At 38.2% G+C, this 27545-nt stretch overlaps 1 protein-coding gene across 5 annotated transcripts in view; it reads right to left on the bottom strand.

The window, feature by feature from the left end:
* Positions 1-27545, bottom strand: part of MAST4 (microtubule associated serine/threonine kinase family member 4) — a 279731-nt gene that overhangs the window by 21765 nt on the left and 230421 nt on the right. For all 5 annotated transcript variants that reach the window (XM_080372793.1, XM_080372794.1, XM_080372796.1 and 2 more), the window contains 9 exons: positions 26479-26688; positions 23399-23500; positions 19218-19350; positions 16263-16330; positions 13828-13913; positions 4819-5027; positions 3915-4053; positions 2775-2907; positions 1867-2032 (listed from right to left, as the gene is read on the bottom strand). In XM_080372793.1, the coding sequence (XP_080228919.1) occupies positions 1867-2032; positions 2775-2907; positions 3915-4053; positions 4819-5027; positions 13828-13913; positions 16263-16330; positions 19218-19350; positions 23399-23500; positions 26479-26688 (1246 nt within the window). The remainder of the gene's footprint in view (positions 1-1866; positions 2033-2774; positions 2908-3914; positions 4054-4818; positions 5028-13827; positions 13914-16262; positions 16331-19217; positions 19351-23398; positions 23501-26478; positions 26689-27545) is intronic.

Here is a 27545-nt window from a genome sequence, read left to right as displayed (position 1 = left end):
AAGGCAATTTACAATGAAGAAGGAGCATCGTAAAATGAGGGGGCAAGACTTTAAGGTAGATTTTCAAGTAGAATGTAACTTTGACCCACAGAAACTGGAACAGAAGTCTAGGCTATAATTTGGGTTCTTTAACATGGCTTTTACAGTTGAATACTAGGGGCCCATATATTTTAGCACAGGAAACTTATCCACAGTAAGAATGATTTCAGTAAGGATATTCAAAATAAAAGAGAAGAAACTGACAAGTCAACATCAAAACAAGAACCTAAGCTGACCAACAGTCTTGGAAACTGAGTGGGAATAGCTCAGGTTTACAAACATACACTTCTACAGATAATTGCTGCAAGATAAATGGACACATTCAAACAGATAGTTATTTGCATAAGTATCAGCTAGATTGTAATACGTGATGATTTGTTTTACAAAATGTAAAATTAATGCCACATGCAAAAGAAAGTTTAAAGTGCAAATTCGTCATTAATTTTTGACTATTCCTTCCCTTCTCCCAGTCAGAGAGCATAAAGATAAAACCACATGTGTATGTGTCTGGAAATGCAATAAAAACATGAGTTATTTCCATGTTTGCCTGCCTACGGCTTCCACTGCAGTTTCAATCTGATTTGGAAAATCAAGCATGAATATGCATCACAGCCATGAGGCATCCCGAACAAAGCCAGCATTTGCTGCTTGTGTTAATTAAACAGTTGATTCTCTTGCCACTCAGGCCTCAGCATATCACATCAGAAAACAACACTGTTATAAATCCATGAACAGCTAGAATGTTGTATAAAGAGGTCATATACTAGAGGTAACTTGCAAATCCCTTTCATTACAGTTACAAACAAGACCGGCTTTCAACTTCAGAGATGAAGGAAAGCAAGATGATGATACAGTGTCTCCTTAAGTGCAAAAGGGGATTTGTTGCATTCTCAGAGAATAAGGAACCAGAAGTGCAGTTAGTTTTCTGTCGGATTTTTGTAGGTTTGTTGTGGTTTTGGTTTGTGGTTTGTGGGGTTTTTTTTTGGGGTGGGGGTGGTGGTGGTTTTCTTTTGGTCTTAGCTACTGGACCTTTTAAGCAGACGATAAAATGGTACGGGAAATACTCAGTAACAGAGGTGTCATTCTGTTAGACTTCTGGCATAAATAGAAGCTCTCAACATCTATGCATCTGGGAAATTTATGAAAACAGCAGGTAGGATAGTAAACAATTCTGTTTAATTATCATTCAGTTTTGCCACAAGCCACATAACAATACTTAGGGTCAGCTTGCAGGTTAAGATCTAAAAGGTTATTGAATTTTAAATGGAAGAAGAACAGCTGCTACAGAAATAACATTACACTACAACAATCACCAATGAAATCATTAACAATCTGTGAATTGAATTTGTTTCCTTCTCTTTCTCATTATTTATTATTCAGGAGACATTTGTTTTCCCGTTTTATTACATCTTTGTTAATTTCTTCACTGTGCCATGAGGCATTTTCCCATTTATGCAAATTTATTTTAACCATTTTTGCTCTGGTATGATTTATTTACAAAAGACTGAAATCACTGTGCCATAGTGGCACTACTTTTCCACTAGTACTGCTTTTCTTTTTCAAACAGTGCAGCTTAACCATTGTATTCTACCGCTACTGCATTTCTGTACTTAGCAGCAATATGCAGTAAATTCAGCTTTTAATCCAAATTTATTCTTATTGCTTTGACAGCAAATAGTGTATTACAGTATCATGGTAATTGTTGTTTTCTGAGCAAAACCAGCTTGAAAACCTAGTCTGTAAAGTTTTAACTATCTTCACTATTAACAGAAACTGAAATGTTTTACAGCACACAAAGAAATTTGGGATTTTTGTGACGGTCCTCACCACTAATGACTTGTCCAAACAGCTCTTCTGGTGTATCTCCAAAGAATGGCACGCACCCAACAAGAAATTCATAAAGGATAATTCCCATAGCCCACCAGTCCACAGGTTTTCCATAACCCTGTCTCAGTATCACTTCAGGAGCTATGTATTCAGGGGTACCACAGACCTAAAAGAAAGAAAATAAACATGATGATGAAACAAGTCTAACTGAGCTATGTCACATCATTTATAATTCTTAAAAAGTACAATAATACAGAAACATGGAATAATGGAATAAGTAGGCTTTAGTCTGCTGAGTTTACATCACAGCTACTGTTTTTAGAATGACCTAGCTACATTTACAGGCATCATAATCAACATTTGTGTATCTGTCATGCAAAGAACAGTGTGTTTCACACATTGCAGTCCATCATGGCAAATATTTTATTTAACTTAAATACATCCTTTTCTTTATATGAAAGTTGTGATGTTTTTTTCTGAAGTTTTACAGTGAACAGATTGTGAGCAATAGTAATGAGGCATGCTTAAAGGGAAATGGGCCATAGCAAGGATTTTAGCACCCTTGGTTGTACAATGCATCATGAGCTCCACAAGCACTCTGCTGAGACTTCTGAATTCCTTATAAAAACAGTTTCCCATTTGTCTCTCTCACAGATTCACTTGCACACAATTAGATTGTTCATCTTACTAATAGATCCTAATGTAGAAAGAAAAAAGTGTAGAATAATCTGCAAGGCATCAGTAAAAGTAACTGACGTACACAGTTGGAACACCAGTGTAGGAATAACAACAGTTTATGTTGCATTCATATACTGTTCTGTAATGATGGTATCCCATGATACATTCTGCTAGCAAAACATCACTTTGTTTGAACACTCAATATAGAAATGCAAAAGGCTGTATCTTACTTGTTTGTCAAGGAATTCTCTGGCATCCTTCTCAATGTGACCTTCATACAGATTGGTAGTCAAACTCATTAGCCCCACCTTTGACAGGCCGAAGTCTGTAAGCTTTATATGGCCCATGGATGTTACCAATAAACTGAAAATTAGAATGATGTGAAGTTACTGTGATATAATTCAATATTATGTGCTTATCATTATTATTATTATACTTGAAGGAAAATTTTTCATTAGCACTGCAAAAATATAAAGACAGCTTAAAAAATAATTTCACCAGGTACTAAATAAACAGGTAAAAAATCTGACAGTCTTACATTTGTTATCATCAAATGTAAACAAGCTTTTCATATGTAATTGCACAAATCTTACAGAATCATACAAGTGTTGAGAGCTGAATGCTAGATGCTTTGAAGAAAACCGAAAACCATCATCTAAAAGACCTATAATAGAATTAATACTGCTTTTGAAGTGCCATGAGCATTTTTTATCTGTAGCAAGCTGGGTCATTCAGCTGAAAAAAACCCTCAGGCATTAAGTTAGTAACTAATACTATACTGGTCTGAGGTACTACGCATTGAAGGTATTGTCACTCAACAGACATGACTTAAATTCTTTTCCTTTTTTATTTTTCAAATGTGAAAACAGGAAGAAGATTAATGGAGCTGCAACAGCCATACTTTTCACTGCAACTACTTGCTGTAATGCTGTTTATGGTATAGGAGCAACATTATATTTCTAAAAACTGAAAAAAATTAAAAAAACCTTGCAACATAGATTTCCCAACCTGGTAAATCTTGTCTTCATATATGCAACTATCTGCAAGTTAAAGATACTTCGTATGTTTTAAGCATAATTTTAAAGATCCTTCCCTTTCCATTTTCCTCCATTTCAGTGAGAAGAGTACACACATTTTTTTTTAGCTATCCTAATAGCCTCTTCCATTTCAAAGACAGAAAATTTTAAAGAGTTCTTTTGAAAAAATGCACTTCCTGTAACTGCAGGTAATGAAAAGTCAAATATTGTGCAGAAATTGTGAATCTACATAACATCCATGATAAAAAAAAATATTCAAAAACATTCAAAGCAAGCTTACACCTTGATCTAACAATTTCAAAGTCCTCTTTTGGTTATATTTTATATACATACTTGTCTGGTTTCAAATCCCTGTGTACAATTCCATAATTGTGAAGGTATTCCAAGGCCAAAACTGTCTCTGCAAAGTACATCCTTGCCATGTCTACAGGTAAGGGACCCATATTCTTCATCAAAGTAGCACAGTCTCCACCTGTGGGAACAGGAGAAACGTTCCAGATGACACTATAAATTTTTAAGTATATCAGAACAATCCATATATGCTGCAGAAAGAGACACAAGCTGTAGTCATAAATGCCTGCTTTCCAGTCAGATGACTCAACTGGACATGTAACCACACCAATTACTGTACTGGAACACAACATGCAGCTGGGAGCAAGCAGTTCAAGGGTTTAGCTGGAAACAAATAAAGTCTGTGCTACTGCTTAAAAAAAAAAAAAAAAAAAAAAGGGGGTGGGGGTGGCTGGGGGCATGCAAAAAAAATGCCCACAAAACCAGAGTCTCAGTATTTTTTCTTGTACTGCCTCTGTTCGCTGTTCTCCTTCAGCATCAGCACCTTTTCAAATTGCTTCCTCTTCCCTCTTTCTCCATAAAAATAACTATTACAAATACCCCAACATGTGCTAACGAAAATTTGAATTCCAGAAAAGCAAACAGCATTTCTACATGAACTCTGAATCCCCATAGGACACTTATGATTACAGCCTATAAGGAACTCCTTCAAAGAGCAGTTATTTCCCATTATAGCTGGAACACAAGTGTTTTACAGGCTCTCACTAGGAGATAATGATTGGGGAAAAAAGCCACCTTGCTATTGGATTTAGATCCTTAATCTGTATTGCCGGAGTACAGAGGACACACAGGGGGCCCTTCTAATGCAAGTACCATATGGGTTATTTTTCTTTCTTGGTGTACAAAAACTCTCTTCTACCTCTATAAAACAGAACAGACACTTTACCTTCTACATATTCCATAACCATGCATAAATGACGTCTTGTTTCAAAGGAGCAATACATGCTGACAACAAACGGATTTTCTGCAAATGTCAGGATGTCACGCTCGACAAAGGCCTGTTGGATCTGGTTTCGAAGGATGAGATTCTGCTTATTAATTTTCTTCATGGCAAATCTTTGCCGGGTTTCTTTGTGTCTCACAAAATACACAGCACTAAAGTTCAAATGGGAGAGAAGAAGAAAAAAGTTCAAACTTAAAATTTAATTTTTTAACAAACAAATCATTTACAGAATACATATATTTTTTTTAAAAAAAGAGACTTGGGTTTGATTTAATGTAGTTAACCCACCTTCCATGTTAGAGAATTGGCTACAAACCTGATTTTCTTTAATAACTAGGATGAGTCTCGGTCAACAAAAATCAGTACACAAACTAAACCCAAACAGCTCTCCCCACTCCCACCCCTCAAAGCAAACAACAGATACAGCAAGTGCTCTCAGCTCAGGCAGACTTGGGGTGCTTCCATCAACAAAGGATTATATACAAAACCCAGCTATGTCACAGTGTTATATATCATTCCAACAAATGCTTATTCTTTAAGTATGCTGTGAGATAACTGTGACTCAGACTCCATCCAGGGGATCACAGGCTTCTCATGAAAGTTGCTCTGAAGTTGTTTGATGGGGTGGCTCCCTCATTGACAGGTACAACATTTTCTGTTGTTGTTCAGTCCCAAACATCAGCATTGATCCATATCAGGTGTAGGTCACCAGCAGGTAATCCAAAACAAGGATCACTGTGTTAACCACATACTAAGGTGGAATTAACATGTATCTTGACATGCAGAATTTCCACTGTAGCACTGGGTAGTACAAAGTTTCCTGTAAGCTTGGTTAGGTAAGGTCAAGGCAGTGAGGGAAGTGAAAAGAAACCACCACTCAAGTGGACAAGCCTTCTTTCTTTCTGGGCTCAGCAGGAAGAATCACCCTGCGTTGAAATGCTAACACAGGACATTACTGCTGCATTTCTCCAAATTCCTTGAGGAAAATCCTGAAAATGTCTGCCTTGTTTGAAATCCACTTCGTAGCATTTAATGCTTGTAGGGTCTCCAGTATATAATTACCACAGCAGTGAGTGTTTATGGAAAGGACGGACTAAAAGAAGAAAATAGTGGGGGGAAAAATGAGACTCCATTTTGTAGTTTTTAAATTCAATTTGTTGTCCCCATGAGGTCCAATTACCAGCGTACAGTTATTTAAACACAAAAAGCAATTCTTGCATTATTATTTCTATACACAGCTACTGAAGTTACAGGCACTGAAAAAATGAACATGGTTCTGCTTTCCTTTGTGGAGAAAAACTTCTAGACAAGGAAGTTTCTCTTACTGATTCCAAAAGGTTTCAGTAATCCCTTGTTCCTGTCTGAGCACTTGGCAGGTAAAAGACATTACACCATTATGAAAGTAGGGAAAAACCATCTTGAGCAAAACTCAAGACAAAACCAAACCCACCCTTCACACCTTCTACCAGGTCTCACTCCTCCTGCCCCAAGCTTGAAAGAAGTTCGAGTTATTCAGCTCCAGTACTCCTCCCTGCTGGCTTCAGGCCTCTTGTCCTCCTGCACGTCTTCCTACCACTCACCTCATACTCACTTCTCTCTCCACCCCCTTCATTACAACTCATTTCCTCCACTTTTCCTTCCGTTACATTCCTCTATCTTTTATTCCTAACTCCTGTCGGTCAACCTTAGCTTCTTAATCTGCTGTAATTTCATCTATTCTTTTCCCCATGTCAGCCCCCTTGTACAATCCTGGCATGTAAAAAAGGTGTCTGAAGCCACAATCCTTCAAAAACCCCCATGAAGTTATATGAATGAACTGAGGAATGCCTGAGAACTCAGCATGCAGATCTTTGTCAGAGCTTTACTTTGGGCAGTGTGCCAAGACAAACTCTTGAAAGTCACCTACTAACCAGAGCATGTAATTACAGCATCTTAATAAATCCTCTCTGCAGATCATACGGATCTATAGAACCATATTACCATATTTAAAGATGAAGAACCAGTAAGTTCTAAGGACTACCTAGACCAGTAAATATCTGGAACATGATGGCTATGTTTTCCCCAGGTCTCTAAATTGCATTCTCCAGTTTTAGTCACAGGCAGGTAATTGTAGATCTTTCCATTAGGATTCAGTTACCCACAATTCCTCAGAAAAAAATGGGTAGTTCAAGTGTCCCAGACTCACAAGAAAACCGCAACCCAATTGTCTCTCTCAGGTTTACACATGTATACACTGTTCATGCTATATAAAGTGCTTTTAAATGATCTATTATATCCCCTGATCACAGTAACCCCAGCAAACTGCATTTATGCTTTACAAAGAAACCCATACCCTAGTCAGCAGCGTGTTATTCCTACAGAAGCCCTCCTTTCTTCATCCAGGATGCTCCCAGTTCACAGCAGTGATACCATTTCCTCAACCTACCAGTACAGTAAACCAAGTACACTGCAACAACTGTGCCTGGGACTGCCTGTGACACCTGTATTCTCACACACAGTTCGTAAGGGTGTATTAGAATTTGCTGAAGTCAGTAAAATGTTACATTAAAAAATGAAATCTTCCTACAGAGAACAGTCAAATAAAGATGCATAAATTGCCTAGACATTAAAAAGAAAGAAAAGAAAAAGAAAAAAGCCACCCCTGAAATCTTCCATGTTTCTGCACATAAAGTGGGACTTCAACTTATAAATTAAAAGCTTGGAGTAAAGGAGTAAAGCATTCCTCTGCTGAGACATGACTGCGAACTTTTGAGGTAAAATGATGGGAACAGCCACAATGAGTTCTAGCACGTAACAACTTTGTCTTGGGTAATTTTGAACCCTGATCTACAACCCTTGAACCATGCTTCTGTTATTGTGTAACAACTTACTGCACAGATTGTGATCTCTTTCTGTTCACTCTCCCCAAAGCTGTCAACTTGTTACATTCTCCTCATCCTGGCACTGAACTTGCACCTTGTTTTATCCCCCCACAGGCCCGCCTTCCCACTTCTCTCCCTTTTGTTTTTCAGAATGCTACAGCTGGAGCACTAGGTGGAAGTTTTATCTTTGTTTTGTACGTGTTTTTTATAGAGTGCCCAATACCTCACTCCTGGTTTTGTGGCCTTGATCATTAAAGCTGCTCATGATTTTCAGTATAGCATAAAGACAATTGTAAATCTGAGGACTGCCACAAAAGCAATGTATTAAGAACATCCAGACTATCCAATTGCCCTGTTGATCCGTTCAAAGGCAGTGGTATGCCCCGTCTGCCTGCAAAGCCACGATCAGAGTGGCATTACTGCAACCTTCTTTGTTTTCAAATAAAGAATTTTCTTTCCTCCCTCCCTCGTTTCTGTTCTCATAACACGGCAACAAGAGATTTCCAAAACATCCTGTGTTTTCACTGTATGGATCGCAACAGGTACAAAAGTGTTCTGTATTTTACTGATGCTGTATTACAAAATATCAAGAAAAGTTTACTTTTCAGGAGAACTAAGAAAATTCATAAACTTTGGCACTGTCCAAACATTACCTTATTCCACTTCCAGCATAAATATCAGCTTGAAAAAGGGTATCTCTAAAATAAGAACTGTTCACATGTGTTAAGATGAACAAAAAAACAGTAAAACTTTGAACTGGGTTCCTGAATTGCTCCAACTTAAATATTATGCAATCTATCCCGCCAATCTTAGAACCAAGATTCTGTTTTTTCTCTAAAGTAGGTACAGGCTTCAGGCCTAGTTCACAGCTCTACAGTGACTTCAACTTTCAGAGCTATTTTACAATCTAGTCTACATTCAGCGCTTGAGGCTAATACAGCTGTCAGTTGCTTTGACTTGATTCTCTACAGTTTGTCACAGGACCTTGAACTACTTGTGGAAACACAGGTACTGTACTCGCTGCTTAAAAGTTACAGCTGCTTACCAGGAACCATGTTTCATTTTCACAAGCAATTTCCTGAGAAAAGACTGTTAAATTCTGTACTACCCTGGAATTATGTCTGACAATGCCTCCAGTGAAGAGGAGCCACTTGCAAGGCTGTGATTCACGTTAACAGCAATACAGTAAAGTTTACGTATAGTTATTTGAATCAGAATTTACAAGCAGCACTGCGCCACCTCCTAGTTAGGCAATGTCCATGACCTGATCAGATTTATTTGGGGGCATGGGGAAATGCTGCCTAAAGCACGGCAGCACTCCTAACACGAGCATCCAGTGTGGTGTTGGTCTTCTGGGACAACATACAAAGCTTCCCCTCGGCAGTATTTCAGACTTCTCCTAGTCTGCCTAGAAACAAATCAGAAACTGACCATCTGAACACCAGAGAACACAGTGACTCTGATCCTTCTCTCACAGCTGGTACTCATCTTCGTTGCTCAAATTATATCACAAATTTTGACTAATAAAAAAAAAACACCTCTCCATACCTAACAGTAGCAACACCTGCTATCTTTACAGTAGTAAACACATGCAAAATTATGAAGCTGTTGTCCGGATCTCCTATGGGTAATCTGTTCTGTATTTGCAAAAGAAACACTTCAGAAATTCAGTGCCTCATCAATTTGTAGCATGCTGCACATTCAGGAAGGACAGAATCTGAGACCTTCAACACGGTAACAACCACCCTTCGCTACCACCAAGGGGATTGCATCAGCTGCCAATATTCGATCCTCACAAATATATTACCCAGAGAAGAAAGATAATGCGCTTGTCCTGTGCTGTACTGGGAAGGAAGGCCCACTTGAGGGCAATAAAACACATGAGTTCAAGTTCATCATTTTGAGTAAGTCCACAAGGAATTATGAATATACAGGATCCCCAGCACAGAAACTGCCAGCCTCCACTTTCTAAACTGTTCTTTAATGCTATGGGCTCCTGGGCATCAAAGCCTCTTGGCTCCGCATAGTGCAGTCACCCACAGGAGTGAACAGAAAAGAAGGAAAGCCATACTGCTTTATCAGAGCTGCAGTCTGCTCAGAGCTGGTACTACTAAAGTGAACCTACACCACCACACTTTCCCCTACCCCCTCCCATTTCTGAACTGGCAGCTGCCAGGCTGATCATAAATTAACCTGACTGATGGGGTGTTTATTCTGTCTTATTCCCAATGCAAATACACATGAGCAAGTACTGTCAACTGAGTGGAGAAGGGACAGGAATGAGTACTCACAGGTTAGGGGCAGTAGCTGCTCAAGCCAATACTGAGTCAGAGTTCTTAGATTTACCAAGCAACACCATTAGCCAGTATGTCATGTGCATATTGACATTACCACCTTTGTGGAAGTAAAAGCATTCCAGGTAGGCACAAAACTGGTATCATGTGTATGCTTTAGGCAGGTAAGTGTTATACATTAGTGAAGAGCAACTGAATTAGTATCACTCACTTCCCTGAAACCAAATGTGATCTTTATTCTGTTGAGCTTGTTCAGGAAACCAGGCCAATGCCAACTTGAAGAGACGGCCTACTACTACCTGCTACCTCTTGCAAGCTGGAACGTGGAAAAAAAATGTTGCTGTGACTGCAGTAACAGTTCAAAATTTGGGAAGTATGGAAAGTTTTGGCTGGCTGAAAAAAGTCAGATAGACAGCTTGTGAAACCATTAATGACTTGGCCAGCATCCTACACGTTTACTGATTCACAGCTTGTTTAACTTCTTGTATATTCCTAGCCATTCCCAAAAGCCTGATACACCTCATCTACTATAGTCATTTAATTGCACTACAAATTAGTTTACCCAATCAATTAAAACCACAGAACTGCTAAGACATTTACTCAAACCTTCACAAAACCAATAGTTTATATTTAAACTCATCAAGTTTAACATATCTGACAAATCTCTGCTACAGCATGCCAAGACCAGCAATCACCCTGTCAAGCAGTCAAAGCTTTCCATTTCACTAATGAAGGCAAAAACACCACAGCAAAATCAGAAAGCAGAATGTATAGTTCTGTTTCAAAAAAACTGGTTCAGAATTAAAACCTCCATTATAGCCTCAAAATAAATAAAAAACAATAGCATACTGAATCTTTAATATGTCAGAGCATAAAATATGCCCAATGACATATTTTTGAGAATAAATCAATGAAGCAAAGGCAGAATTCACACATATTCGGGTTATTTAAAAAAATTAATGGCCTGAAAAACATGGAAGGGGGAAAAATATCCTTGTAGCACAACAGCAGTAACTTCTATTTCAGCTGCTTGTACTTGTAAATAAACTGCAATAAATACCTATGGGGCAGTTTACTGCTTTGTATTCACAGATGACACAAGTATTATTGCTTTATTCCACTCCATTTTGTGGATGGATTAAAAAAGCATTTAGGTTATCATGGTATCTTCCCCTTTAAACTTGACTTTAACTTTTGAGTAAGTTAACTATCAATCATGTTGGTGCCAACAGAAAAAACACACACAATAAAGATCAAAAAATTGTCTGTCAGTATTATGGTCCCACTTACCTGACATATCACAGGGGACATTTTCAAGCACAGACAGTTTTGAAAAAGCGATACCCTAGAGAATTTAGGAGCACAAGCCTCCTCAACTTGCAGTACTTGGGAAGACATGACTAGGTGGTAAAATCACTTCTAGGAGTGAGTAAATACCTGCAAAAGTTTATTGTTTCACAGTTCACTGACTGCACTCCTTTCCCTCTATACTAATTAGTAAGGGGCTGTACCTTTGTTTTTGATTTTTCTTCGAAGCAGTAACCATTTTGAACAAAAATCCAAACCAACAAAACCTACTTTGTTATTGTTTGCTAAGTATGGAAGTAATAGCACTCTACCAAACTGATGAGATTTTCCATTTCCACTTCTAATTATCCCACCAGCCTACCCCTGTTCTGACATTTGCTAAAGACAAAAATGATTCATGCAGAATCTGGATACACCCCAGTCTGTTCACTCTCTGTCAGCTCTCCTTTTCCTCACAAATTTATTGGAGTCGCATCCGATTTTGATGACATTTATATTGTCAATTTCACATATTATTGGCGTTAAAAAGGCATCTCATAAGTATTGATCTTCCACACCACCAACATGAAGGAAAAAAATCCCCGTTGCCTGTATTGTATGTGCCATAGAAAGTCATGGATTTTCACCCTTTCTTTTCCAGCTTTTCAGATCCTTACTTGCCTCTGGTTTCAAACGGTCAGTTGTCTACAACCTGTATTTCTTAATGGCTCATCAAGGCTCCTTCTGACTCTTAACAGCTATGGGGCAAGAGCCACAGGTCTACCGAGCCTCTGTAGGTAGCCAGCCTTGTGCTGCTGGTTGCAGCATGCCCTTCTGCAACTGCTCCCTCCTCTCCCCATACCTCAGCGTCCTAAAACTCCTGGAAAGCTGGGCAGGTCTAGTGACTCAGACGCCTCTTCCTCCAACAGGGACCCACCCCATACGGTTCTTCTTATCCTCCTCCAGTAAGACAAAGAGGAAATTAGGTAGGAATTGAAAGGAGGAATGGAGGGGACTAAGCATCTGCCAAGGGAAGCAGAAAGGGATACAGCCAGGGAGGGGAGCAGCAGCTGCTGCTAACTGCTGGAAGAAAGGCTTCTGAAATCCTGGGGTAATTGGCAGAAAATGGCATATGTTAAGTAATGAGTTTGCCTAGGGAGAAATTCTGAGAAAATGAATTGTGCAGAGGCTGACTAGTGAGAAGCTCTGTTTGGATGTTTACATAACTTTAATGCAAATTATGCTATTTCCTTCAGGCTTTTCACTGAGTTGTATAAGCAGGTCTGGACACAATAGCCTCCGCACAAGCTATCATGACCAGTAGTACTAGGCAGTACTACACGCCTTCTGTCCCAGAGCTCAGGGTTACCTCTAACTAAATATGATCAGAGTATTACTGTGCCCCTTAGCCTCAGGCCATCAAAACGGCATGCAAAACTCCAGGGGGCTGACTGCAAGTGCACTTGCTTCTGTGTCCAAGGTCTCATCAGAGTGCTCCACCCTATCAGGTCACCACTGCTTCCTAGCTCACACAGAGGTGTGCAGAGCACAGCCAGTCTGATGGGGTTTGTGCTGGACAGCAGCACACCTCTCTCAGCTGCCAGGCTGTGTGATATGGTCTCATTTGGCAATGGGCTCCTCATCTCAAGACAGAAACCCCTTTTCTGAACCAATACATCCCCTCCTGGTCCTGCAGGTTATGCAGAGTGACACATTTCTCGATACACTTCAGTGCAGAGGAGGAGCCAGTCAAGGGTCTGATAGTATCTGATCCAAAGAGGTGACTAAAGACAGACTTTTGCCTGCTGGTAGACGCAATCCCTGCAAGCACTCCCAGAAAACATTTCATGTTCATTTACAGCCCGGGCTAACATAATTTTCTCTTGATCTTCTACGATATCTCCAGTTGACTCATACCACTGGGTAGTGAGCTGAACACTTTCCAAGTACCCAGAAACTAATCAAGTAACAGTAATTCCTTAAAAGCTAACTGGTTAAAATTTGAGGACAGAAGAATGCCCATGGAGTAGAAAGAAAATAGTGCTACCCTACTTAAGGAAGTATGTTTCTACCTCCTCAGTATTTTCAGGTCAAGTAAGCACTAATTTTTAACAATCTGTCTCCCTGTAGATGCAGGTTTATCCTGTTTCACATCTGCATAAACACAGGCCATTTCCAGTATTATAAAAGTGGATTTAATGCCTTTTGATTTACTCCCGATTTCATCTTTGACATTACATGAATGTAAGCATTCTGAATTTCTGAAAAATCTTCGTGATGCAATATTCAGTATTATAATTTACTGCAGCAAAGAGTAACTCATTATTGCCTAGCAGCCTTTCCAGAAAGTTTTTTTGTGACTTTCAAATACTAGCAACAAAACAGGAAAGCAGAATGATAAAAGCAGCAGTGCAAACAAACTCCCTCACATAAACATCCCTGCAGTAAGAAATAATGGAAGTTAGAAAATATAATATGCAAAAGAGCTGTTCCACTCATGGATTACTCACCCATAAGCTCCATTACTAATCAGCTTAATTGTTTCAAAATCACTTTCCCGAGGTTTCCTCTGCAGCTTCAGTGAAGCATTAGAGCTCTTCGAAGAGGAGAAAGACCAAAGTTAATACAGCACTTTTTTCAAAATCAGGGAAAAATAAAAAAAACAATTATCACCAGGCTGTCACACCCTGATGAATGAGCTAAAAGCTCTGGTCAGTTAGCCACACAGCTAGCACGAAGACTAAAGGGACTCCTGAAGCAAAGCTGCTTCTTCATTGAAAGGTTATGTTACACCACAGCTATTTGTCCGCTTATGTGCACGTACAGGTTAACAGCAGACAGGCATGAAGCCAGCAATTCACATCCAGAGTTATGGACTTCTGTGAATCCCACCAGGCATTTATTGGCCACTGCCCTTCCCCATTTTAGTAAATCTGACTCTGGTAGTAACAAAATGTAGATGAGCACTCATCCATTCAAGTAAACTTTTGCATATTTTGAACTAATGTTAGGGTAGACCGTGATACAACAAGACAGACTGTGAAGACAGACAGAAAATCAAGGAGAAAAATATGGAAGATAAAAATGCAATAATTCTACCATTTCAGAGGTCACTTTCACCTACTTGTATGCCAGAACATTTTCTAAATGGAGCTGTCTCAAGTACTGCATAACCTTTTTTCCGGCTTTAATTTTTAATCAATCTTGAAGATAAGTGTGAACTAGAAGTGGGGTCCAGGGGGGATCATGAGGGCATGGAACTCCAAATTCACTATTCCAAACCCACAAGATCCTTTTCAAGATATTTTCCAAATCTGCAAGTTCTACAATCCCTATCCAGGCAGTCTGGTAATAGTTAAGGTTGAAAGCAGACCTGGTTGGAACATTTTCAGTTAAATGCTTGCTAAAGAAAATTCAGTGCAAGAAGATTAATAAATATGTTAATCTAATGAATTACACAGGAGCAGAGAACACTTATCAAATTGTTTAGTTCACTTGTCTGTCAGTATCGGATTCTTCCTAACTGCGTATTTATGATGATTTTGAGTGGTCCTGTGCTTGAAAGTAATGTTTCCTGTCAATTCCTATGTGTCTTCATTCCACAGCTACACTTCGAGAAGATGTTTCCAAATATTCACCCTACATTGTTCTTTTTTTTCCTTACTGTTCTTACTTTTTCATCACCTCCCCTACTTGTGTTTCTTTACTACACTGCATTATCCTTCCTGTATTTCTTCAGCATTTTCACAACACAAATAACTTTACAATTGTAATTTTTTAGCTACTGGTAAGCCAGTTTGCAGCTTAGATTCTCCTAAGCGCTTCTGTCAAGTCTTCTAGTTATTCTTTCCATCTTTTCTCCAGTTTGTCAGTATCCTTCCATTAACTACTTCTCAGTTCTAATACAGTATTTCAAATGCAGATGAACAAAAGCAGCAGTGTAATAAACACCCTTCATGTTCACAACTCTGGAAGTCTTTATAGATGGCATTTTGCCAGAAAGTCAAATTACCTCAGTGTGACATGTACCAGAGGATGTCTTTTCTGTAGTATATCGGAACTAGTTTAAGAGATGCCTGTATTTTAAACTCTACTAACATTTATAAATACCTGTAAAGTACCACTGAATTGCCTATGTATCCCCCAAAAACACATTAGCTTTTTCTACCCACTTGCACTGAAAAAATCCATGTTAAATTGTTAGAACTCCAATTATTCTGTTGACTGAAAACTAAGGTTTGAGAACCAACTTTTAAAAACAACAATTTAAACTGAAAGCACTTAAGCCCACAATACTCAGGGTTTGGAGGAGTTGGTTGGGCTTTTTCTTTTTGCCCACCTGAACAAGCATCTAACAAAATATTACTGTAAGATACCCATTATTATAGACAATTTTTTTCAAACATAGTTTCAGAAGTAGATCAAATGATCTTCCAGATTGCAAATTAACTTTCTGAATAGAGGCTATCCGCTAACTTGCTCATTTCTTCTTTGCCTCCTCAATGGATCTGTTCAGAGTCTCAATTTGATCATTAGCTGCCTTCATAAATGAACTATTTTTAAATCTGTTTAAAATATTTTTGATGAAATTGTTTAAGAGTCCTTCTAAAAGAAAAATCAGTACATTAATTAAACAGAAATAAAGGAAGCAGTAGCGAGGTTTTGTGGTAAAACAACCGCCACATGATGAACACTAATTTTGTGGAAGTGGAAGCTAAAGACACTGCAACATCTAGGAGAACAGGTAGAAAGTTTTGCTCTAATATTTTTTGTGAGTCTTCTGTCTGCTGAGCACCATGGTTAGTTGGAGGATCAACTACTTTTCTATTCAATCTGTTTACACATACCAGGAGAAAAAATGGGCCAGGGCCAGGGGAACCACAACATGTTTTGGTTTTTTTTCTGCTCAGATTCAGCAAAAACAGTAATAAAGAGGAAAACTTACATTTATTGATTCACCCACTTCCAGAGTTTCTGCTGTCCCACTGTCACAGCTAGCTAGCTGAGCAATTTCTGGAAACAAAGATTAGACATGTCATTGTAAACCGTAGCAAACACAAAACTAAATATAGTACAGAAAACCTGAGAAGTGACACTTTTCTGGAATACTTAATAAGCATGCTGTCATACCTGTATTACCTGCCAACTAACTTTTAGGGTACCTTCAAGTATATATAATAAAATCCCACCCAGAAAACTAAGACCTGCTATTCAAAGCCTATGTAATCTTCCACTGAAGAATTCGAACAGCCATGAAGCAATGAAAAGTGATACTGTTATCCCTGCTGAGACATGGGAATTCTGAGATTCGTGTGTGATCTGGGCATTAAGGGATTAACTGGGAAAAAAGGGAAAGACAGTACTGAGCTACTAAAACTCCTGAGGATCTTGGTCCCTGAGGGGTTAATAGTAGGACCCATCCTTGTTAGGCTCCTTCACAGTCAGAGGAAAAAGCTTCTCATTTAGACAGAGATGGACTCCAAATGTTTTGCATCTTCTACACAGAAATGCTCATGTGCCTAACAGAATAAGCTAAAAGCCATTTTCTTAGAAGCTTGTAATTTCTGGAGTCACTAGCACAGACTACTTTTCTGGGGCACTAAGATTTTGGGAGTCTACAACTTGACCTGGTTGTCCCTGCCAGGATCAACCTGTGCTGCAGAGCTCCTAAGCCTACCCTGTTCTCTTCAGGGGCCCAGTAACGAAGAATTCATCTGGGTAATGAAAGCTAAACAGGACAGCTGATGTCTAAAAAGACCCTGGGAAGCTTAGTATTACTTTAATCATATACATGGTTAATTATATACTCCACACAGCCAAAGATGCACATTTTATCATAATTACGTGCTGGCGATCATACAACCACCTGAATTTGTGAGATGCGTTTTTATCTCAGGACTGCTAACTGAATTTATGAACACAGAAAGTGATGGAAAATTTACACATAATATCTAAACTGGATTTTTCTATATAATGAGAAGTGACAATTAGAAATGAAATTCTGTACACTTACTGTAATCATTAAGAGCGCATTAACCACACAGATAATTTTCTGTTGGAACAGCTAAACATTTAAGGGAGTAACTCTCCTTTGTAATTACTATCCAAAAAACAATGTTTGTCAAGTGTAAGAATCAGGAATAACAAACATGTAATTTCAGAAAACAAACAAATATTTGAAGTGTTAACAGACGTTAAAAAAATTTAAAAATTCTGAATATGCAGTCAATAAACAGTGAAAAACATCTGAGAACAGATCTTAAAAAAAAAAACAAAACAACCAAAACAAAGAAAGCCAAAGCTAAAATTATATAGGCCAAACTCTAAAGTGGAGTGGATTTCCCTGGAAAAAGTCACAGGTTTGTGAACATGGGGTTTTTATAATAAAAGTGGTGATGAAACCTTTATTGCACAAGTGAGAACCAAGCAGCTAGAATAATGTATTTTGACAGCCTTCACAACTGAAATTATTTTCATAAATAGTAAATTAAAATGAGCTATTTTAAAACAGAACTTTTGCAAGATAACCATTATCTGAGAAATAAGTATTATTTGCAAGCAGTAGGTAATAATGGAATGGAAGCAAGAGTCAGCTTTCAAAACAGGGAGCTATGGAACCATTTTGTAATGCCTGAAGAGATTTTTAAAACTCATCTAAACACCATTAAACATCTGCCCTTTTTCTTTCATTGATTTAAACCATTTCTGAAGACTCATGATTCAAAAAGGTAAAGATGGCAATTTAAAAACCATGAAGAAAAATTTCTCCCTGGGGAACTCTTCAGAAATGCAGCTACCAGTCTCTGCTAAGTGATGAATCTGTTGTGGTATTGCTTTCAGTACAGTATAAATTTATCTAGCATTATCTCTGAGTAATGCATGCATCATTTCACTCAAAGAAAGGACACTACAGCTAAGGCAGCAAACAAAGAAGGCAAGTAAAGTAAGGTCTAAAGAAGTAGGTTGCTTTTCTCTGCAGAGGAAGTAAAATCCTTTGCATGACCATTTATGAACACTACAGACAATTTAGCAGCTTAGCTGAAAATACAATTTTATGTTTCAGGATAAGCGGTATTACAGAAGTGGGTTTTGTTTGTTTGCTTTGAAAGATTCAGTTCTTCTGCTATTTAAACATTTTCTATACCTGCATACTAGGGTTTTAAAGCTTTCTCAGGAGTTTTATGTTCGTAACAATCTTCATGTTATGCTTTTTATAGTAATGAATACAGGGTTTCCAAATAATTCTCTCTGTAAACAATTAACACCAGGGCATAAATCCATAGTACCATTCCTTTGGTTTTGCTTAGGAAAGGTCCCTGTAAATAGAGATGCCAATTTAAAACCAAACCCGGATCATTTAAGAAGTCAATGCACAGTGATTTATACTGCTTATGAATATCACTTTTTGTGAGGAGGCAGGTAAGCATTAATACAAATCAGATGGCCTGAATTATTTGATCACAGATCTACATACAAACTAACCTTTTAAATGATGCACAAAGTAACTCAAAAACATCCCAAACCTGTAGGCACTGAACAGTGAGTAACAGCTCAGCCCAGTTTCATTTATACCTATGTCTGGGTAACAGTTGCCATCAAATCATACCAGTAAATTTCAGCTAGAGCTGAATTAAGGAAGTTGCATTGCCAGGCTGGAAGAAGATTACAAGTATCATTGACACAGTGTATTTGTGAATGATATTCACAAAAGAAAAATATGAGATGGCCTTTTTTTTTAACGGCTTTGAATTTGTCAGAGTACAGTCAGGGTTAGTGAATGCTTGTTCTGCTACCATCTTTGCTTTGACCATTTTCAGGTGTACACAGATTATCAGAATGATTGAAAACATTAAGAAGGAAGCCTCTAGGAGCCTATAGCTGGACAAGGAGATGCACTTACCTTCCAGAGGATCTTTATTTAAGCCCAGCTGGCTAATAATGTATCGAGGGATGTCCGTTTTAATGCCTTGCCCCTCTTTAGCATGGTCTTCAGCTGCTTCCAGAAGATAGTAAAACTCTTCAGGATCAAATTCCTAGAAGAAAAATAGCCACCATCAATCTCTCTGTAGAGACTGAAGTCTTAAAGCCTAATATAAAAAACTTCCTTTGCTTCTTCTATTGCAAATATTTGACATTTCCCTTACTAAAAAAACATAACTCTATTCTACTACTAGTAGTCTTTTATTTTTTATTTACAATTTTATTTACAATTCTTATACAATGTAACATGCTGTACGCCATGAAATTTCACAACATTATTTCAGAGCACTACTTTATAAGAATAGTAAGTTCTTTGCATTCAAAACTTCCCATAATATTCAGAATGAAATGACCTATAACTAGCAGTGTTAAGATTTCACATACAGGAAACTTACCTTCCTGCAGCTACATAAAAATGTACTACTGAAATAAATAAACTATGTAAATACATTGCTCTTCACCTTTACATGAGATTTTGAAGTATTTTTAATTGCTAATATGCAGTATGTTTCATGGAAAATACAATTCAATAAAATCACTAACTTTAGAATTAAACTGAAAATTGTAAGTTGCTGAAAACAGTATTTGAACTTCATTGATCCGATTGTTCTGAATCTCCGAATGAAACATCCTCCTTTGGGAACCAACTATATTACAGCTATCATTTATACTGTGCCTAAAAGGCAAGCCTCAAAAACGAATAAAAACCCCAGAAACTCAACCCCTGCCTATCTCCCCCAGGTCCCTTGGAAATACATTTATTTTACTACCCTCATAGATGATAAAAATAGGAAAGTATTGAAAGCAACAAATTTAGGAAAGGAAGTTTATTAAAAGGTTTGGATTTTTTTTTTTTCTACCAGTATGAATTCATACCAAAACATCTCTCACACTGCTTTTACACTCTGCAAGATGTTCATGCCAGCCACAGATCACAACAGGTTAACAGAGTGACAGCCGGTCGGTCATGAAACATTGATGTAACAAAACAGACATTTGCTGGAGTCAGTCAGTTCTGTCAAAAATATCTGTGGAAGCCAGGCACACTGCTGAGCTAGTTAAGCTTCCCTGCTGGTTGTTCCATGGGCCTGCCATAACTCTGTTAAGCTTTAGCTTGTGTGCTGGGTCACAGGGCTCCTGCCCTAGCTCCTCAGGCTACCCAGGACTTGGGAACTCCATGTCCCAACCTGGAAGATAGCCTGAGAAATTAGGTATCGTGTTTCATTTTGGAAGCATTTAAACTGCTGCAGCTACCAGGAGTTGCAGTGTGTCTGAAATGAAATGTCTCTGGAATTTTCAGTCTTGTGGAAACAATCTTGTTATGAAACAATTTGTATCGTCCCTTGCTTACTCCAAAAGATTTCCCACAACTGAACTGCCCAAATTCTCTTATTCAGCTCAAAGTCTCAGGATGCTGCTAAACTGACTAAAAATCTGTAATTAAATGCTGTATTAGCCTTAGTCTCCTCATCTGACATGCTGTCCCCAACTGCATCTCTTACATGTTACTCCTTAGTACTGAAGAACACAATAATGTGCTAAGGTGTGCCAAGACTTCCTAACTACCTTCATCATGAAAACATCATCACCTGTTTACCTGCTGCAGTGGCAGATACACAGCTTCTCCTCCACTTGCTAGTAAGTCAATGCAATTTCAAAACATACTTTTAATCATATGAATACGTATGCGTATATACATACATCTCTCTAAATATACACAAACGTATTCACATGCACATATAATTAGAAGCAACAAACTTATTTTCTTATCTTTACTTCCATCTCTGTGTTCCATTTTCCATGTACAAATGGCGAATCATCTTTCAATATCTGGCCGTAGCTTTTGGCACATACAAAACTGCAAAAGCTTTATTCATATGATTACCAAGTGAATAAAAATAGGAATTCACATATCATGAACACTTGAGCCAAGATCACCATCCAAAAACTGACAGCATTACTGCATGGTACCTGAAACTTCTCATGACAAAAGTGCTGAATTTATTTCCTATTATGCTATGAACTTTCTTACAGAGGCTGAAGTTTCCTGTAATGAACAGCTATTTCAGACAGACAGTCTAAAACATCAGCCAGTATTATTAAAAAATTTCTAGAGGGATGTTCTGGAAAAACAACAGTATTGTTTCTGTAAGATTACATGATTCCAGTGACGTTTTTGGAGCAGGCTTAACAGCTTCTTGCATGAGAAATGTTTTGTGACAGTATGCCTACATTTATTCAAGCTACCTCCTTCTGTAGAAACATACTGTGCACAGTTGTTAAATCCCAGCTTAAATGTCCTAAAGATCCCATCTCAAGTAAGAACACTTTAAGGAAGCTATGCTGGCTTTCTCTGCAATGCTGCTCTGAAACTCTCAACTAAAAGCCCAGAAAAAGGAGGGACAGGATACACAACAGCTCTGCTTGAAGTGTGATAAGGCAGAGTGTGTAGCCTAGAATGAAATCCCAGGGGCAGAAAGTTGGACTAGTTAGCTGTAAAGCTTAGCATTTTGGGAGAATGAACTAATGGGCAAACAGGTTACCAGGAGAGAACCTGACTTAAAACGCTAAAAGACAATGATACTGCGGGCAGGTGTAGGTGAGAAAGAGGAACCAAGCACGGAAAGGAAGAACAAAGCGTCATAAAGAAGCCTCAAGTCTGTCGGCCCACAGAATCTGGCCATTTTTGGGTGCATACTGACAGAGAAGGATGCAGACTAGAGGGAAAAGATGACATCATACGAGAAATTGGGTGAAGACATGGGAAAAGATTATACGAACCCTGGAAATGGAGCAGGGATGATCACACTAGATATGGAATGAACACTTCAGGGTTAAGGGTAAAGGACTATTGCAAGTTTGGGTTCAATGGCAGAGGCAGGACATACTAAGGCATCCTCTTCTCTAAAGTCTGCCTTTTTTTTTAAACATCTCTCTCATGCTGATTCAGAGCACATACCTTATTTTAGATTCCTTCTGAACTGCAAGTGATGAATAAACGGCAACTGGGAACACTGAGACATGGTGTTTCCAAAACAAAACATTCAGCTCTCAAAATGCCCATGGTGAACAAGCCAGGCTATGGATTAACTGTGCCACAGACAAAGAGACACAGCACAGAGCCAACATCAAGTTTGAAGGACTTACTACCTCAGATTCAGTGCCACACAAATGCAGTTAGGACACTTTCAGGCACAACATGAGCCTAGCAGCAAGTTAATGGCTCTCACATAAGCCTCACTAGCCTCAAATAGCTGTCTGCAGCATCAACACTGTGATCCTGGTATTGGCAAGCTGAGTGGCTCAACAAAGTCATCTCGGGCTGCCTGCCAGGCCTGTTGGACTCAGGCTGGCTCTTACATGGTATTTGGGTGTCTATGCTGTCTTCCCGAGTACACTGTGTTCTCCAAGTGTTTATTACTCCCACTGAATAACTGAAGCACATTGGCTCTGTGCGTAGGAGCAACTTTTCGCACCTGAGCCATCCCAGCTCCCACAGCATGGGCAGGCAAAGCAGAAACATGCCCACACGGCCTTGCACCAGCCAGCCCAGCCTGGCAACATCAGTGCGATGCTCATGCAAAAATAAGTTAACTTTTCTGATCCTTCTGGTCCCCTCTGACTATCTTTATATCCAGATACCCCAATCCCTCTGCTGGTGTTCCCCACACACAAGGTACTGCAGAGCTGACTGCAAGCTGTTTATAGCTCTGGTAGCTGTTGGGTGAAACAAAATTATGAAACTTTAGAACAAAAACAAGTGGAAAAACACCAAGCAATTATGATTCAGTCTTCCCAAGAATAGCAAAGTCTAACAAAAAAACAGAAAAACCCTAGTGGTTTCAAACTGGAGCTTCCTCAGCTGATGAAAAGGATTCTGTAACATAGCATTTGCAACAGCAAGGAGCCAAACACAACTGCAGGAGGCCCCTGCCAGTTCCATGTTCCTAAAATAAAAGCAGAAAGGATCCCAACAACAATGAAGGCCCACCCCACTGCTTGGTGTGCTTCAAAAAATGATTGTAAAGGGCACTGAATATCAAGCCAGAAACCTTCCTACACCAACAAGTAAAAAACCTACTTATCGTAAGCCAATCTTACCAGGCATTCCAGTAAACGAGCAGGACGAGCAATAACTATCAGGATTTTTCGGACAAGTTGCTTAATAAATGCCATTTCTCCACTCTCTGATCGCTCTTGAGCCTAGAAGATAAAAATAAAGTGAAAATAATACAAATCATATTTGATGCACTACTCAGGAAAGTACATGAGGTATTTGGGACACCTTTGAGAGTTTGAAGCATGTATTTGAGTCAATTTCAAGATTCCAGCAGAAATAACAAGGATTTGAGCAAGACTAACTTAAATTGAAGTAATTCTATTTGTACAATTCTAACACTGTAACAGCAAAACAGAAGTGCCTGCAATGGACATGGTACTTACTATGTTTTTTTGCTTTTTTTTAAACCTACACAGTATTATTAACATCAGTTTTGCAAAATGGATTACATTTCAATACAACATTTCTCTACATTGTGTCTCAATTTGTTAGTAAGTTTAGGATTAAATGAAAACTGACCTAAGTATTAATAAACATAAGCAATATCCATGCCAAATTTATACTGACTTCTTATGGTCACGTCATACTAAAATGACAATGACATATGTATGGAAACTCTCTGCAAATAGAGTTTTGTATATAACAGTACAAGCAGAAAAGACAACAATGAAAAACTGAGTTCTACAAAGACTACAGCAATGGGGGAAACGCTATAAAAGAATACATACAGAAAAAATAGTTTTAGAAGGTTTGCTAATATTCTCACAAATCTCAACTACATTTCAAATTTCTTTCAAATGTTCCCCTCTAAGAACAAATTATATAATTTAAGGATGCTAATGAATGCAAAGAAACCGTTTCATTCTCCTTCTGATTATAATAAACTAATAGCCCTTCCCTCAAATATTAAAGCGTTTCTTTGTTCTGAATAATAGAAACTATAGACCTATGCTTTTCATCGTCTCTTGCTTATTCAAAATGACAAAGAAAATTATAAAACTAACATTTACAAAGCGATTAGCATGGACAAATACTTTTCATCTAATATGTATCTTCTGTTTTTTGAAGCTAAAGAAACACATGAAAATATGAAGTGACATATTGCTCTTAATATAAGCACTACAATTTTAAAACCCACCAAGTATCCCAGAAGAATTAATCTGTTAAGTTTAAAGAAGGAAAAAAGGCACAAACATCATCTAGCACTCTGCAACAAGTTTCAGAAGAACCTTAACTGGATACAAGCATTTGTGTTCTGCATGCTCTCAACCAAGTCCAAAGAAAACTCTTCTGTAAACTGAACACCTCCCTATTTTAATAACCAGCAAAATTTAAAGCAATTTTGTACAGTTTTGTGGACACTCAGGTGGGTATATGAAAAAAGACTCAATACATGTTACATTTAAAAGGGATGAAGCAGGGAAAGCATTCAGGTCCACTTGACCTTGACCTTAGAATTATAAGAATGCTGTGTGAACCAAGCTGCTGAAACCTCAAGGGAGTCCTTCCCTGGTTATGCAAAGTAATCACAACATGCCAAGTAGCAGTAGGAGATGTAGCTTTCCACTGAACATTGCAGCTGGGAATTGACAACAAACAAATCACAGCTGAATGCCCATAACCAAGTTGTGCAGAGAGAAAGTTTTCTTACTGTCATATTATGCTATTAACAGGTATTATGCAGTTGATTCAAAAATTAAATCTGAACATTTTAAGGTGTTATGTTTTTGCAGAATAGGAAATTTTTACATAATAAGGAATTAGCATCACAGAATGTGACAAAAAAAGGAGTGTTTTGATGTGTTTTTAATAATGCACTGCTCTATATGCAGATTGGAGAAGAACTTGCTAGCGTGTTGTTTTTTAATGGGTTTTGCAGAGGAAGCTGTTAAGCGAATGAGTGAACATGTACTCTAAACTCTACTGTGTAGCCATTTTAAGGAATATATTACTAACAGCAAACAACAGCATTAACAGTAAGTTCAGTAAATCTTAGCTTAGACATGTTTCCTTGTACTTTGACATTATATCACTAACATCACATAATTCAGTCAGGTATCTCCAGTCCACTGGGCAACTCTGCCTGCACTTTGGCATCATAAAAATGTGAGTATTTCACAAGAAGGTCACTAGTTCAAACTTCCTTTTGATTAGTAAGCAAGCTCTATGTATTTTCTCTGTTTAAAAAAAAAAAGGGTTTCAATAACTGAGAAACCTATCACTGATGCCTTAAGTTTTGCATTACTTTATGAAAACGTTCAAAATACAGCAGTTGCAGAAAAGCTATTTACTGAATAAAAGTTAACAAAAAAAGCAGCATAGGGGGGAAAAAAAATAATCAACCAAATCCTTTAGCAACTGCTCCTGCACACAAAAGAAAGCACAGACATAAACTGAGACAGGCATGGTACCTTAGCATCTCAGCTGGAAAATTTCAAGTCAGTATCGTATCTGCTGGTCTATCCCATTAACATTGGTTCATAAAGTGCTATCAAATTCCACACAAACAAATGATTGTATCACATGACGTACTTTTGTTTAAAAAATAATAAATTAATGAACTGCAGTGACTTATGTCATAGCGCATTTGTTCTGTTGAGCTCCAAGTTCTTAATTATTTAGCTGATTATTCTACAGAAGTTTCAATACTTAGAAACTACATTATTTCTGTTAATAAGCAGTTTAATTATGAAAAGAATATTATAAATATTTAAATAACCTCTAGCTAATGGAAAGCTAAGGGTTGCTGTCTGCTTTCTCAACACAGCAGGCAATTAGTTATGTTGATAAAGCGGAAAGGGTACATGTTTCCTCATTTATTCATAGTAAAAGGAATAGCAAGCCTCGTCATTTAGGCTTATGCACACAGTTCTGTAAGCGATTTATAACTTGCACTGAAAGACAAAATGCTGTTTCTGGAATCTTTACAACCCATCTATTCCAGGCAACTATACTAGGATCCCTTATAGCCTTTGTAGTGGTCATTATGTAGACTAAAACTGCTATGAACAACACTGACAAGTGAACAAACAGTCACGATTATTTCAAGTCAACAACTTACAGAGCAAACAGATTTAAACAAATTTTCAAGCGAACGTAACAGTAGTCTCATGGCTCATACCTCCTGTAGCAATTTGTCTAATTTCTGCTGTAATTCAAAGAAGTATCGTGATGTGATGAGGCCCTGGTGGGATTTATCCAGACAATCTCGAGCCAGTTCTGTGATCTGATGATGGGTAAAATTGAGCACTCCATCTGCCAGTGGAAGGACATTCTCTGGAGAATAATTTGTTATAATCTCCTGAAGCCTCTCTTCCATCTGAGCTGTGGCCTATAGACAAATAGATACACAAAACATTCACTCAGCTTTACACAAAATTTAACAGCCTCAAAGCTTCTTTCCAGTTTTGCAACATTTGTGTACTGCCTAAGAGGTTACTTAGCTGGAATCTGTGAAATAAGGGAAGCAAAAAAGCAAGCAAACAGAAAGGCAAAGTGACAGATGACATCTCCCCACATTACCAGTCAAGAAAAGCATCAACCTTACTGTTCTACTACACATATCCTCCCCTTTGTCTGCCCTGGTGATTATCTGTGCTCTAATCTTGTGACGAACACTGAACAGAACTGAAGGAACACCCATCACTGTACAACTTAAGTCCATGTCTAAATAACAATAAAAATAAAAAAAAAGACAACTCATGGGGGTCTACTTCATTTTCCTAAAATTGCAGACACTACAGACAGAATATCCTCCTTTCTTTCATACAGGTTATGTTTCTCTGGGCAGGGCATGAATGAACATTGACTGATTAAAAGCACCACAGGCTCACAGCTCCTGCCAGATGTGTCTGCAGGTTGCCAGATGCACCTGTTTTACAGAACCAACGATCTGGTTCTCACAAAACTGCAAATGCTTAGATGTTTTTATTTTTAAAAAGTAATCCCACATTTCTTAGTTCCTACTTCAAACACTGAAATGAGTGGGTCATTCCACACTTCCGATTGCTGCTCAATCACTCTGCAAATCCTAAAAATTCTCTCTCCATATTTCTAAGACATTTCTTCTAATTTTTATGCATTTATTCTGCAACAGTGTCAGCTTTACCTTATTTTATTTTCCAGGAGTCATCAAAATGCTAGGTGCAACCAAGAGCACAGTACTCTGAGCTCCACACCTGCACCTAG

Source organism: Falco punctatus (assembly GCF_963210335.1).
Source record: "Falco punctatus genome assembly, chromosome: Z".
Taxonomy (NCBI): Eukaryota; Metazoa; Chordata; class Aves; order Falconiformes; family Falconidae; genus Falco; species Falco punctatus.
Note: the sequence above shows the minus strand (reverse complement) of the source record. Positions and strands in the feature narration are given on the sequence as shown.